At 23.4% G+C, this 15,225-nt stretch overlaps 3 protein-coding genes across 3 annotated transcripts in view; 1 reads left to right on the forward strand and 2 right to left on the reverse strand.

Moving 5' to 3' along the window:
• Window positions 1-1,820: 1,820 nt before the first annotated feature.
• Pop4 (ribonuclease P/MRP subunit POP4) lies at window positions 1,821-4,534 on the reverse strand. The gene is made up of 4 exons (XM_074244391.1): window positions 4,263-4,534; window positions 4,046-4,185; window positions 2,289-2,679; window positions 1,821-2,215 (listed from the first exon to the last, which is right to left on the reverse strand). Exons 1-4 carry the CDS (start codon window positions 4,273-4,275, stop codon window positions 2,079-2,081), a joined length of 681 nt encoding a protein of 226 aa, XP_074100492.1. The 5' UTR covers window positions 4,276-4,534; the 3' UTR covers window positions 1,821-2,078.
• Window positions 4,535-5,421: 887 nt separating this feature from the next.
• Window positions 5,422-15,225, forward strand: part of Dnapol-zeta (DNA polymerase zeta catalytic subunit) — a 42,095-nt gene continuing 32,291 nt past the window's right edge. The window contains exons 1-2 of the mRNA XM_074244309.1: window positions 5,422-5,771; window positions 5,995-6,103. The gene's annotated coding sequence lies outside the window, so the exon portion shown is untranslated. The remainder of the gene's footprint in view (window positions 5,772-5,994; window positions 6,104-15,225) is intronic.
• Window positions 6,982-13,789, reverse strand: LOC141528322 (glutathione synthetase). Its single transcript, XM_074244318.1, is given in 8 exon segments — window positions 6,982-7,511; window positions 8,736-9,093; window positions 9,675-9,830; window positions 9,832-9,886; window positions 10,239-10,643; window positions 11,056-11,361; window positions 11,364-11,434; window positions 12,468-13,789. Coding segments are annotated over 8 exon segments (2,319 nt in total). The 5' UTR covers window positions 13,229-13,789; the 3' UTR covers window positions 6,982-7,304.

A 15,225-nucleotide genomic window follows, 5' to 3' on the forward strand; every position in this document is an offset into this window, starting at 1 on the left:
ATAATTCAAAAATTATATTTATCAATTTATTTGTTTTTATTTAATTAAAATAAAATTCCAAGTGTCAATAATTAGGACCAGTGTCACTAACCAGGTCTTTTATCTTAATCTCTTTTGATTTCGTCGGCTGCTCTTTGTTTTTTTCATATTCATTTTCTATTTTATTGTATATTTATAAACTTAATTCAATAATTAAAATTTTTTTGTAGTTGAATTGTAATTTTTCTCACTTTTATTACTTGTAATTTTTTTTCTTCTGGAATTGATTAATTGGTTTAATTATTTAAAGGAAAAAAATAATTATAGTATTACTTGGTTTGACGAGACTTTTTTTTTTTTTTTTTTTTTTTTTTTTTTTAAGCAAAGATGTATAATATTTTTTTCTTGATTTTTACGCTATTTACTATTATGGATTTTAAATGTAATAAAATCCATGTAGATACCTATTATTAATTTTATTATTATTATTACTAGTTATTATAATTATTATTAATTATTTTATTGTGAAATGAATAATTAAAAATTGTAAAATCAATTATCGCTACGATTAAATTTTATTACAATTTATTTGTATTTTTTTTTAATTATTTATAATTATTTTAAATCACTTTAAAAAAAAATTTTTTTTTTGCTCGTTAATTAATTTAAATTATTTTCTTAAAAAAAAAATTTTTTTAAAATTGGTGACGGTAAAATTCATGTTAGAAAAATTAAAAAACAAAAATATTAGAACTGATACTAAATAAAATAACTGAAGGTGCAGGAAGTCTGTAAGAATAAATTTATTTTATCAATAAAGTATAAATAAAAATGATAATAAAAAAAAAAAAAAAACAAGAGAATTTATCATTACTGACAGCATAATCACTTGCTCTTGTTAACTGTAATTTTTATTAAAAAAAAAAAACAGAATGATGCTGACAAATGTTAATTATTGTGAATGTGAGTTTTAATTGAAATAGTGAATAATAAAAATATAAACATTCCTAGTAAAATAATTTTAAAATTGGCGTCCTATAAACTGTTATTAAATCTCTTTTGTTTCAATTGTATTTGACTAAAAAATTATAAAAATAAATATTTTAAAAAAACTAGAAATATATCGACACAACATTGATGAAATGATTTAATTAATTATGTATTATGTAAGTAGATATAAATATAAAGCGATAAGTAATAATAAATAAATTAAATTAAATTAATAATAAAACTGATTATGAAGTTGATAATAAATAGTTGATTTAAAGAAATGAATTATTAATTCGATTATTAAAATTATTTAAGTTATAAAAAATAATTAATCGAATTTAAATAATTATATACTTGTTTGTTCAATGAAACTAATGTAAATGTGCCGACATGCTATATTCTTAGCTAAAAATAAATGAAAGCCTATTCAATGCCTTATTTTCATTTACACTAGTCATCATTAAGGGAGATAGCCACTGTGAAATTTAGCAGACTTATGAATTTTTAAACCAATCAATTTATGAAAATTAAGTTAGCCGGCACTCGAAAATTTTTGATTTTTTTTTATTAATTAAAAAAATATTTTTTATTTTAATAAAAATTTTTTAAACATTATTCTTCAACAAAATAAATTATAAAAATTTTTAAATTTCGGCTAATTTAATTTTCATAATGAATTATCATAAAAAAAAAAATCTTAAAAAAAATCCATACTTTTAATTTTTTTTAATTTCTACATATAAATTTTTTTGCTAAATATTTTTCAATATAATTTAATTGTTATAAAAATTTAAAAAATTGAAAGAAGTTCTCAAAAATCCATAAAAATTAAGTTAACCAACTTCTAAAAATTTTGAGAATTTTTTTTTTATTGAAAAAATTATTACAATATAAAAAAAAATTTTTTAATTTTTTTGGATCCCAAAATTTCTTTATTTTCCCTGTGAAAAAAATTCCCGAAAATCACCTCTTTTTTTTCGATTGTCACAGTGGTGATTTTTTAAATTATTTATTTATTTATAATTATTATTTCTCAGTCATTAATTTTATTTATTTATTTATTATTATTATTATTATTATTATTATTATTATTATTATTATTATTATCATCACAAACTGGTCGAAGGAGTAAATTTATTTTTTATTTTAACACGCTCGGCTGGTCGAATGCATAAATCTTTGCCGAACAATTGAAATTTCGTTTCTATTAATTGAATGTCAATAGCAACAGCGTGTTTCGGAACAGCTGAAATAAAATTAATTACAATTAAAATTATTTCAACAAAAAAAAAACCTTTAAAATAAATTTATATACTCACTACGAATAGTATCATCTTCTCCAATAATTCTAAACGTATTTTTGGTATCTTGTACAATTATTCCCTGAATGTCTATTAAACTAGGACACTTTGATTTAACGACTTTTACTTTTGCACCGTGAAAATCTGACTTCATTATTTTCTGGCTTATACTGTCCCAATCATTGTCACCTGGATTAGGTAATCCATTGAAATTTTCAACTCCTAGCGTTTGTGAAAAATATTCTAGCCACAGGATATTTAACGGCAATAACTCTTTATACTTAAGTTGTTTGTTCAAGCCAACGGTTTTTATTCCAAGTAGTTTTCTTTTACGGCCACTTAAGAAATTACCTTTTCTTACTGGCTTTTGTTTTTTATTGTTTGATTTTAATTTGTCCAATATAAATGTCTGTAACAAAAATAATTATTAGTTTTAATAAAAGTTATGTACAACACTTTTGTGAAATAAATATTACTTGCGTTTCAGTTTTGTGAAAAAATTAATGACACTGAAATTAACAGACATCTGTCAATTTTTTTGATTTTATTAAATTACTATAAAGTTGACAGACATTAGAGATTTTTTTATAATTTTATGGCAATAAAATTGTAATAAAAAAATTTTTTAATGGAAATTTTTACAAAAATTTTTTTGTTATAATTAATTTATTAAAGAAGTTTAAAAAAAATTTACAGCTGTCAAATAATTTCAGTATCGTTTTTATAACAATTAAATTACTATAAAAAAGCTCATCCCAATGTTACACTCATCAAGAGCTTTCATTTGAGTACCCACATGCATTTTTGATATATTTTTCATATATACATATATATAATATATATAAATATATGAAAAAATGATGTGGGTACTCAAATGAAAGGTTTTGATGAGTGTAACATCGGAATGAGCTTATATCGCTAAAAATATCATCAGTAGACAAAATACAACGTAATTTCTTAATTATTGATATTTTTAAAGATATAAGCTCATCCCGATGTTACACTCATCAAAACCTTTCATTTGAGTACCCACATCATTTTTTCATATATTTATATATATTATATATATGTATATATGAAAAATATATCAAAAATGCATGTGGGTACTCAAATGAAAAGTCTTGATGAGTGCAACATCGGGATGAACTTATATCTTTAAAAATGTCAATAGTTTAGAAGATACAAGTCATTTCTTAATTATGTATCTACAGATAGCGCATTTTCGAATGCAGTCTAAATACTTATCATCACAAATTAAATACTGAAGTTAGCAGTCAGCTGTTAATTTAAACATTTTTTTTTAATAAATCAATTACAATAAAAAAATGCTTCTAAAAATTTTCACTTGTAATTTTTATTAATTTTTACTTGTGAAACTTTTTAATTTAATTTTTTTTATAATAATTTAATCGCTATAAATATCTAAAAAAATTTTTCTGTCAACTTCAGTGTCATCATAAATTGACTGTTGGTGAGAATGATATAAAACCATGAAAAGACACAAATCCAGATCAAGACTTTTCCAACGATACTAAATTTAAACATAAAAATCCAATTTATCATATAAATACACTGGAAGTGCATTTAAAGCCACAAAATTTTGCTTTTCTCTTAATAATTTAGATTACAAGAGCAAACTTTTTATAATCAATTTTTTTTTTCTACAAAAATAAAAAAAATGTCTGTCAGCTGATTTCAGTATCATTAAAAAAATCAATAAATTAAAAAAATTACGTCCTAAAAAAAAACAAAATAATTAAATAAATAAAAATGACCTTTTTTAATTCATCAACAATTTGTGAACTGTCATTACTAGGTAATCGTTGCTCAAGAAAATTAACAATAAATTTTTCTCTGTCTTCAAAAGTACTTGCTTGTTTACTTATTTCATACGGCAACGGCTTACATATATCATCTGTAACAAAAAAACATCCAATAAAAATTTGCAATAAATAATTCCTAACATAAAATAAACAAAATAAACAAACTTACCACTTTTCTTCATCTTTAATAAATAATAAATACTACAAAACAGTTAATAAAAAAAAAATAACCTATTAACCTAAACAAACACGTGTATTACTCTGGCAGCATCTAATAATAATAATGAGCGACTGTATATTTTCCATCAGAATGCAGCACTTGAGCTAATTGAATATTTAACAATGTGTTATTACCATAATTAATAATAAACAATAATAAATCTTAAATATCTAATTTACATGTTAATAATTGGCTAATTAAAACTACTGGTGGTTTATTAAAAACAAGTGTTTACAAAAACAGGATAATATATAAATCAATAAATATGACAATTAAATATTTTATGTTTACTGTGTACTGTTATTATTATTATTATTATTATTATTATTATTATTATTATTATTATTATTATTATTATTATTATTATTATTATTATTATTATTATTATTATTATTATTATCATTATTACTACTGATATTGTATATATATATATTATAACACTGAAGTTGACAGATGTTAAAAATTTTTTTGGAATTTCATAGCAATTAAATTATTAAAAAAAAAATATTTAATTAAAAAGTTTCACATGTGAAAATTAATAAAAATTACAAGTGAAAATTAATGAAAATTAATTTAGCAGGTATTTAATAATTTTAAGAATTTTTTTAACAAATAAATTATGGCAAAAAAAAAATTGACATTTAGAAATTTTAAAAAACTATAAATGCAATTTTTTTAAAATAATTTTTAGGAACAAATTTATTTGTTAAAAAAAATTAAAAAATTGTCAAGTGACAGCTGACTTTAATGTCATAAATTACGTGAAAATTTTTAGAAGCATTTTTTTATTATAATTAATTTATTAAAAAATTTTTTTAAATTGACAGCTGACCGCTAACTTCAGTATTATTAATAACACTGAAGTTGACAGACATTAAAATTTTTTTTAGAATTTTATAGCAATTAAATTATTTAAAAAAATTTTAATTAAAAAAATTACAAAAGTGAAAATTAATAAAATTTACAAGTGAAAATTTTTAGAAGTATTTTTATTGTAATTAATTTATTAAAAAATTTTTTAAAATTGACAGCTGACCGCTAACTTCAGTATTATTATATATTTATTTTTATGGTGAGTAATTAAATTAAATCCATTCATCACTTGTTGCTATAAGTTTCTGAAGCTTTTGGTTTTTAACATAATCCAGTCTAAAAATACTTTGTAAAGTTATTTGTAACTCCAACAACATGACTAACTTGTGAAAAATTTTTTTAGTGATATATATACATATATATTTATATATATATATATGAATTGAGTATGTATGTCTGTGAAAAGTTCGCGAAAAACAGCAGTAAGATATACATCAAGTTGAAGTCTATTTTAGTGAGTTGTTTGTATGCTAAAATCTGCAAGATATTAAAATAGAAAAACTCTTGAGGAAATTGTAAAATCAATAGTCTGTAGTATGACGTTAGTTTTAAAATTTTCCTCAAGGTTATCGGAGTATTGAAAAGGTAAATTACTTGTTTCAATTATTTTTCATCTGTCGAGCATGGAAATATTTTAAAAGTTGCTACATGTATAGATTATTGATTGATGGACTGTAGATATATGTGTAGATGTATTCATATGGATGTATTGAGCTTTTGAGGTGTATTATATATTATATACACTGTCTATTGAGTATACACAGCTACGATGGTATATACATGTATATGTTTTTTTTTTTTCTTATAGATTACTTTGTAAGTAGTTGACGAGATGCCAAAAAATCAGATTATAAGGATGTCAGTGTCATCGGAAGCTCTTCACATTATTATTTATATGCCATGGATTAAAATTGAAGGTAAATATTTAATATAACTTTTTTTTTTAGTTTTAACTTTAAAACTTTTTTATTTATTATAATGAGTTAGTAATTTAATCCTTGTTTTAGCGGACTTTTGATATTTTTTAAATACAAGCTTTTGTTAGGAAGAAGTTGATAAGTTTTGCTGTCATTAGTTTGTTGAGAAAAAATTTTTTTAATTTTCCCGGGTTTTATTTTTTTATTTATTTAATTATTAATAAGTAGATCTTGCTTTTTTATTTTTATAATACTTAAATTATAAAACATCTGGGGATTTTTTTTTTTAATTTTTATTTATAATTAATTATTAGCTTCGAAAAAAATTATAACACCGGTAAAAATAATAATTTTTAAACTCATTTTATTATAAAAAAAAAAAAAAAAAAAAAAAAAAAAAAAAACAGTAAAATTCTATTTGAAGAAAAATGTATTTTTTTTTTTTTTTTTTAAGGCTAATAATTAATTATGATTAAAAAAATTTTTTTATTCACTTGTCTTACAGATCTAAATATTATAAAAATTTTTAGGTAAGTTGGAGTGAAAAAAATTTTTTTATACGCCCTTTTGTAAAAAAAAATTAAGTGTCAGATTCAGGATTATTTTTGATAATAATTAATAATCAAAATATTATTACAATGGTCTTTATTCATTATGAAAAATAATATTTTGATTAGGATTTTATGTACAATGAAGATTGCAATTGCTAGTAAATGTGGCAATACAATTATCTTTTTACAAGCTTTTGTGGCATCTTTTCTGTAATCTTAAATAATCTTGTGTACTTGGCATAAAAAAATACTGTAATAAAAAGAAGATAAGTAAATTAAAATATAAAAGTTTCCATAGAAAAAAAGATAGTACAGTAATTAGATTGATTAAAAAAAAAAAAAAAAAAAAAATATTTTTATCTCGCTTAAACCACAACTGACATGAACTTATTTATGAACTTTAAAAAGTTTTACCAGAAATTAAAGTTTTGAATTACGAAAAAACCGAACAAACGGTGGTTGAAGACAGCATGATAATTGGATTTATTGAATATCTTTCGAAACACGTAATATACTTTTGTGTAGTTTTATAATTTTTACCCATCATAAGTAAATTCGTATCAAAGTACGAAGAACAGCGAACAAGAATCTAATTAACGAATCGTTGTAACCAGACAATTTTATTATACAATAAAAACAAGTTAATAGTATTATTCAGCAGTCGAACGTTGAGCGGGCGATTGTTTAAGCTCTTCTTGCTCAAGGTATCGATCCAAATAATGGAGTAATTCAAAGGCTACTTCCACCATAATTAGAACAATTATCATCCACTCGAGTCTTACATGGTGACGGTCACTCAAGTGTGAGGATAATAATTCAACCAATTCCACGCAGTGATTTATTTTTTCATTCATTACCTATAAAAAAAATAATAATAATAAATATTAAATAAAATTTAATTTTTTATAATACTAAAATTAACAACTGAAAATTTTTCAATTTTTGTAACAATTAAATTATTATTGATAAAATTTTGTCAAAAAATTCTACATGTAAAAATTTACTACAATTTTAAGTGCGAATTAAAAACAAATTTTGATAATTGTTTACAAATGGGGTCAACCTCTGCTAGCCCAAGTTAATTTTTTTTTTTTTTAATAAAAATTTTTTTTTATAAAAATTTTATCCAAAAACATGAGAGTAAAAATTTTTTCCAACTTTTAAAGGCAAAAAATCTTTATTTTTTCCTTTCGCGAAATTTTTTATCATAGATGCGCCGTAAAAACAAGCGGCATAAAAAAATAATAAAAAATGTTAATTTTTTTGCTAGTTATGGTCTAAAATGGGGTTGACCCCACTTGTAAATAATTACTAAAATTTTTTTTATCATAATTTATAAAAAAAATTGTCAGCTGTTTACTAATTTTAGTATCATAATTTTTTTCAAGCTTATTATTAAAAACAATTTTTATTTCAATGAATAAATTTCAACACAAATGTTTACTTGAATTGAAATTTAAAAAATTTTTATTAATTTAAATAATTTTATTTTTATTAATTAAAATTTTACTAATTATTAATAATACTAAAGTTAGCCGACATTTTTAATTCTTTTATTAAATTGGAACAATATAATTAAAAAATTATACCCAAAGTTTTTCAATTTTTTTACAAATTAATTTTTTTATTTTTATGAAATAATTTTTTTAATTAAAAAAAAAAAAATTTTATACGTCAGCTAACTTAATTTTCATTAATAATTTTTATTATTATTAATTTTTAGTAATAAAAAAATTTCAATTCAAATATTTACTTGAATTGAAATTTTTTAAATATTAATTATTAATAATATTAAAGTTAGCCGACATTTTTAATTCTTTTATTACTTTTATTATTTTTTTATTCTTTTATTTTTTAAAATTATACCCAAAGTTTTTTAATTTTTTTACAAATGAATTTTTTTATTTTTGTGGAATAATTAAAAAAAAAAAAAAATTTTTTTAAATGTCGGCTAACTTAATTTTCATTAACAATAATTATTATTGAATTTTTGTAATTGAAAATTGAGAAGAAATTTGATAACGCTAAAGGGCAAAAAAATAATGATATTAATAAGTAGTTATAAGTAGTTATAAAAGTACCCTAGTTCTTTTAGAAATAGCGAAGTAGCCACATGTTTGTTGATAAAGATTTTCTAACTCATCTCTTTCCCAATAAAAGTCCGGGGTATCGAGCAAGTCGGAACTCAAATTGATGTGGTGCCTCAGGGCGAAAAGTTCTCCTTGTTTCCTGAGAACTTGTTCCCGTGTCATTTTTATTTTTCTTCCAGCCTTCAAATCTTCCGTTACGAATTCAATCGATTCAATATAGTGGTCCAAAGAGGACTCCCAAATTCCAAGTTTAACTGATTGGGATATCGCATTTGAAAATGTATATTTGTCTAAATTAGTGCTCTCAGAAGCTAAGTAAATATCACCGTCTTTAAGGTGGCTACGCTTTCTGCAAACAAAACAAAAAGTTTAATATTATTTTAATATCAAAGTTTCTTCCTCAGAAATACAATTAAAATAGTATAAATTAATAAAATGAAATAGAGATTTTTATTTCAATAACAAAATAGCATAATTTAATTTTTGAATTAATTTGAATAAATTATTTCAATTGTTTGGTTTAATTTTTACTTTATTTTCTATTAAGTCAAGCTCCGAGAGCTTACTGATAAAATTATCGATTTGAATATTCAGAAAACTTAGACTTCCATTGTCATAGAAAATTTTACTCGCTCTTCTTGCTCTCCGTCTGTAAGTAAACTACCAACTACAAACACATACACAAGGCTTTGCATACCAGTAGTCAATAAAGTAATGGTAAGGGTTCTTGAGGCGGACCAAGACGAGCGGTTTGTTTACTTCGGACACAAAGTTATGATTCAAAAGCAATGAAAGCAACGAGTTGAGTTGAAAAAAGAAATATTATGTGAAAGATTGCTATTGGAAAAAAAAAAAAAAAAAAAAAAAAAAAATTTCAGATTATTATTATCATTATTTAACTTTTCTTATTTAAAATAAAATAAAACTTACCCGGGCTCGGCATGGGTATAATACATTATCTCACTTTCTGCTTGGAGTAATTCTGTCGAGTAGCTGTTTTCTTCATAATTTTTTAACATTTCCAATATATTGTTGCACTCAAGATCTGTCGTATTCCACATGACAATAGTACCTTCTCGAAAAAAACATTTCACGTGGCTCATTTTCCACTTGGTATTTTGGTACTGCATGAATTACATTGGCTGGCGCTGCAGAGAACATAAAAAACAAATTAATAGTGACTAGAGAGTTACGGACAGTAGAGAATAATAAAAAGAATTAAAAAAACTTTATTTTTCTTTGAATAACAATTTTGAATAATTAAATTCTGTTTAATTAAATGCTCGCTAATTTAATTCAGTTCACGCTTTAATTATCCGATAGTGTTATTCATTAAAAACCAATTTATGATAATTATATCAACTTTATTGCTACAAAGGAGTAAGATACATAAATTTTTACAAAAATATTATATTTTATCTTAAAAATGAATTATTTTTTTAAACTGATATAAAATTTAACTCATAACTTAATCAATTAAAAGTGGACTGTCGCAAACGGCAGCGCCGACCATTAATCCGCCTTCATTAGAGTCTGCTTTTTTCGTCCTAAATATATGCCCAGCTTGTTTATTAACAAATATATTATTTTTATCATTGCCGATAATAACACCATAAATTCCGGCTTCTGTTGTTAATTCTTTTAATATATTATTGCTAGTACTATCTTTTAAAGTAATTGCGTAATTTAATTGTGACGGTGGATAAATTCTGTCCATTAAAATCCATGCATTACGCTCTTGAGAATTTTTAATAGTAATTAAAAATTTTTTAATATCACTTCCATAAATATTATTACCACCGCCTTCACGTTGCGGTTTAATGACAAATCTTTCTGGATTACGTACTGCCATTTCAAAAGCTCTGTTTCCATCTTCATCAAAATCTAATGAATAAAGACCTGGAATGTAAAACATACTCACAATTATAGTTATTAAGTAGCAACCTTGTAGTCACTATGTGAATTTTGTTAAATTGCACTGTACTTCCTTAGATATTGACGTTTTTAAAGATATAAGCTCATCCCGATGTTACACTCATCAAGAGCTTTCATTTGAGTACCCACATGCATTTTTGATATATTTTTCATATATAAATATATATAATATATATAAATATATAAAATATATGAAAAATTGATGTGGGTACTCAAATGAAAGGTCTCGATGAGTGTAATGTCGGGATGAGCTTGTAATTTTAAAAATATCATCTGGGGTCAAAATACAACGTTATTTCTTAATTATTATTGTCTTAATAATATAGATTAAAATTAATATTATAAAAAATATAAATAATATAAAATATTTATTGACCTGTAAAAATGTTCCTAACGCGCTCAACGTTTTTCTCATCTTGGAAAAATTTTTCAACAACACCGGATTTAGCCAATGCCTGTTGTACTTTTTTAGTACCAGCCAGGTGATATTGAATCGATGGGGATTTAATAGCCAGGGATCGCTCTATCAGTAACCGTACCTTCCATTCTTGTTCAGTGTAATGCTCCGGTGAATATCCATACCGATAATAAACAACAGCGACTACTGTGCTATCATTTAAAATCAATTCTTTTTTGGAGCCAAGCTTTGCCTGAATCGTCAGCTGTTTCAATGTTCGGCTGTTACAATGAATTCGTGTGCCCGTTGGTCGCTTATATTTATCGCAAACTCCTCGACGACAAATAAAATAACAGCTCTGTAACAAGACAATATAAATTAGCTATTAATAAATTTATTTATGTGCCTCATATATGATAATAAAATTAACCGATATTTAAAACTTTTTTTTTTTTATTAAAAAAATTATTATAAAAAAAATTTTTTTTTAAATTTTATTTTTAAAAACTGTAATAGCAATTAAAAAAAAATAGTAGAAATTATTTACAAGTGGGGTCAATAATTTTTTCTAACTTTTAAAGGTACAGAAGCTATTAAAATCTTTATTTTTTTCTTTTACGACATAAAAACAACCAGAATAAAATTTTTAACTTCACAGAAAAAAAAATTTCTTGACTGAAGAACAAAATTTTTGGATCAAAAAAATTTCTCACCTTGAGAAAATTTTTCTCTTGAATATTTGATACCCATTTTACATTATTTTAGCGTGCAATTATTTATATTGAATAAAAAAAAAATGATTCAAGATTATTTAACATATTAATAAATAAAAATATTAATTAAAATTTACTTTTATTTTTATATTTAATTTTTTGGAGCAAGAAAGAAATTTTCTCAAGACAAGAAAATTTATTTCTATCAAAAACTAAATTTTTTGGAGCAAGAGGCTGAATTTTCTCAAAGCAAGATTTTCTTGACTCAAATAAATTTTCTTGGATCAAGATACGTATTTCTTAAAGCAAGAGAATTAATTTTGTTGAAATGAGTGAAATTTCTTGTGAAAAAAAAATTTTTTTTCGCTCAAAAAAATAATTAGTAAGAAAAATATTTTTGGCTCAAGTGAGCCTTTTTTTCTGTTTAGTTATGGCCCAAAATAGGGTTGCAAATAATTACCAAAATATTATTAAGATTTAATTTAACAAATTAAGCAAAATTAAAAATTAAAAAATATTGGCTAACTTTATTATTATACTTTATAAATGATAAATTAAAACAACAACACCAACCAGTATAATTATGTAATTGTGATTGTTATTTAACAACAATATAATGTCATGCTGTACTTATTATTAATAGGCATTAATTAGTGTTAATAAGCATACTATACATACCTCGGATCATTATACATTCTCCACGCCTCTAGCATTCCACAGCACAGTCCCTCAATTGCATTATTTTCCGGCAAATATTCAATTAAATTTTTCATATCCAGTTCATGCAGTACGAATTTATGGAATTTAGTGGCAGTAGTACCAAGCCACGCCATACCCGAAGCAATTGTATTAATTTCAACTTGTTTCCAACAGCAGAATGATTTGGTCTTTGTGAGTTCCGGGTCGTAACACTCTGCCGTATCTCCCTCAACTGCAGCATTTATTTCTTCTTTTTTTTCCTCGCTTTTTCGATCCAATTCTTTTTCTTGGCTCTCATCGTAGTAATAATTACCGCAGACTGTGTTCAACCTAAAATCAGATCTGAATAATCCCAATGATAACTTCTGTGTAAAGCCCTCTTTGTATACAGTTTGATAAATGTCAAAAAGTTTCCGAGTAAAGGGATCGACGGAAATGGTCGGTGCGAGAGTTTCCCTTAAAAATTCATAATCGTGTGCTACTTTGTGGATTAATCCATTCAAAACAGTTTGGATTTGGCATGCATCTTGGAATTGTAATCTCGGAAAAGCGGAGGGCAGAAGAGCGAATGGTGCAAATTGCATTGAATCCTTCCTCAAGTTTGTATTTTCTCGTATAGATAATCCGTGCATAATTGCCCAATCCTGTGCTTTTTCGATAAGCTCTTCTAATTCTCCTGATGGTAATGGTACTTTAATGTACGATGATAAACACATTTGTTTATTTATTTTACCCTCCATCACGCCTGTAGCTCTTCGTCTATAAATCACAATTTACACTATAAAACACTTAATAACTTAATCAGTTTTATAACAAACGCCTTTAATTTATTTTATTTTATTTTTTAACGCCTTGTTCGTTCACCTGGATATTTATTTTTCCAATTGGTAAATCGTCAATCATTAATTTTTTTTTCTTTTTTCAACGTTAATTAACGCTCAGCTCGAAAAATGTAATTGCTATTTCCACTCTCTCTGAGAAAGATTCGGATACTTCCAACCGCCTGCACAGAGAAAAGTTTCATATATTTATTGATGGAAAAATAAATGAAAAAATTTAAAATTTACTTTGGATAACATATCTTCGGATTTATCTCAACTCAAGTAATCGATGCAATAACTTTATATATACTGTCATGATATGACTCACTCACAGTTGAAAGTCTACACTGCACGTTACTTTAACTAGAATATCATATATTCTATTTTTGCATTAGTTTTTTTCCTCAGCATTTTCTTCTCCTCCACATGACATTCTTTTTATTCCCTCTTTTTTCTTATGCACAAATAATCTCGTACTCTACAGTATAATATGCTCAACCGGTTTAATAAAAAAGTCATTAATTCACCCATTCTTTTACACATTTTAAAAACAACTAACTATTGTTATCTATATAACTGCGACTCTATTCATATTTACATTTTTTAATAAACAGTAAATACCAACATTTGTTATTTTATTATTATTTTTTTGCTTATCTTATCTACTAAATGATTATTCACAGTTTTATTCATTAAAGTGAAGAGTTTAAAGATTAAAAAAAATTTTTTTTCATTATCTAGAGTCTTTATTTGTGTGACAAAATTTTAAACTATTTATTTAGTGAAAAAAAAAATTTTTTTCATACAAAATATACAAGTTTATCCATTTAGCATATAATACAAGTCGAATGAAAATTTGATTTATTATATCAGCAGACATTTAACACCCCAACAATTGTCCGCTGAAAAGAACTTTATGTACCATTAAATTACTAACCACGTGTTTGAGTAAATAAATAGTATTATTAACATCTGTGACAAAATAACAGACTAATATAAATATATTTTTTTGACAATGGAGCAGTAACCCCGCAATATAAAACCAATAAATCAAGTACTTTGGATTCGTTTCATGCGTTAAAATGACTAAATATTAAATTACATAAATTTAACAGCATTATATTACAAATTTTGGTAAATGTTTACAAGTGGGGTCGACTATTTTCATTTTCATTTTTTTTTTTGACAAAATTTCTATTTGATTTTATCAACATATTTTTTTTTTTTTTTTTTTAAAATACATAAAAAAATGAACAATTAAAAAAAAAGTTGATTTTCACAATTTTAACAAATTTTCAAAAAAATTTATAAATTTTTTAGAAAATTATGATATACAATTTTTTTTTAATTGTTCGTTTTTTTATGTATTAAAATAAAAAAAAAAAGATACAATAGAAATTTTATCCAAAAATATGAGCCAAAATTTTTTCCAACTTTTAAAGTCAAAAAAGCTATCGAAATCTTTTTTTTTTTTTCTGTCACGATATTTTTTATCATACTGATAGAAGGATTTATTAACTATTGATAATTCAATTTATTTAAAGAAAATTATTTAATTTATTAAATTTTAATAAAAAATTTTTTAACATTTAATAAATATTTATTTGGGAGGAAAGTAAATTTATTAATAGTTAAAAAACATTTATTAACATTTAATAAATATTTTGTTGAGTGAATTTGTTTTGCTTGCAATGTCATATGATATAAAGATTGCTTATAAACAAAAATCATTTTTATAAATTATTTGCATTAATTAAATTACATTATAATGACTTATTGTAAAATACCAAATTTTTCCACAGTTCATAATTATCTTTTATATTTTTTTCACTATAAAAAACATTAATTAATTCATTATAGGATCATAAAAAGTGTCAAAAAAAAATTCCTATTTTTTCTTTTTATTTTAAATAAAT

Source organism: Cotesia typhae, unplaced genomic scaffold, assembly GCF_013202065.1.
Source record: "Cotesia typhae breed Kobodo isofemale line unplaced genomic scaffold, CoteBio_Ctyphae contig_43, whole genome shotgun sequence".
Lineage (NCBI taxonomy): Eukaryota > Metazoa > Arthropoda > Insecta > Hymenoptera > Braconidae > Cotesia > Cotesia typhae.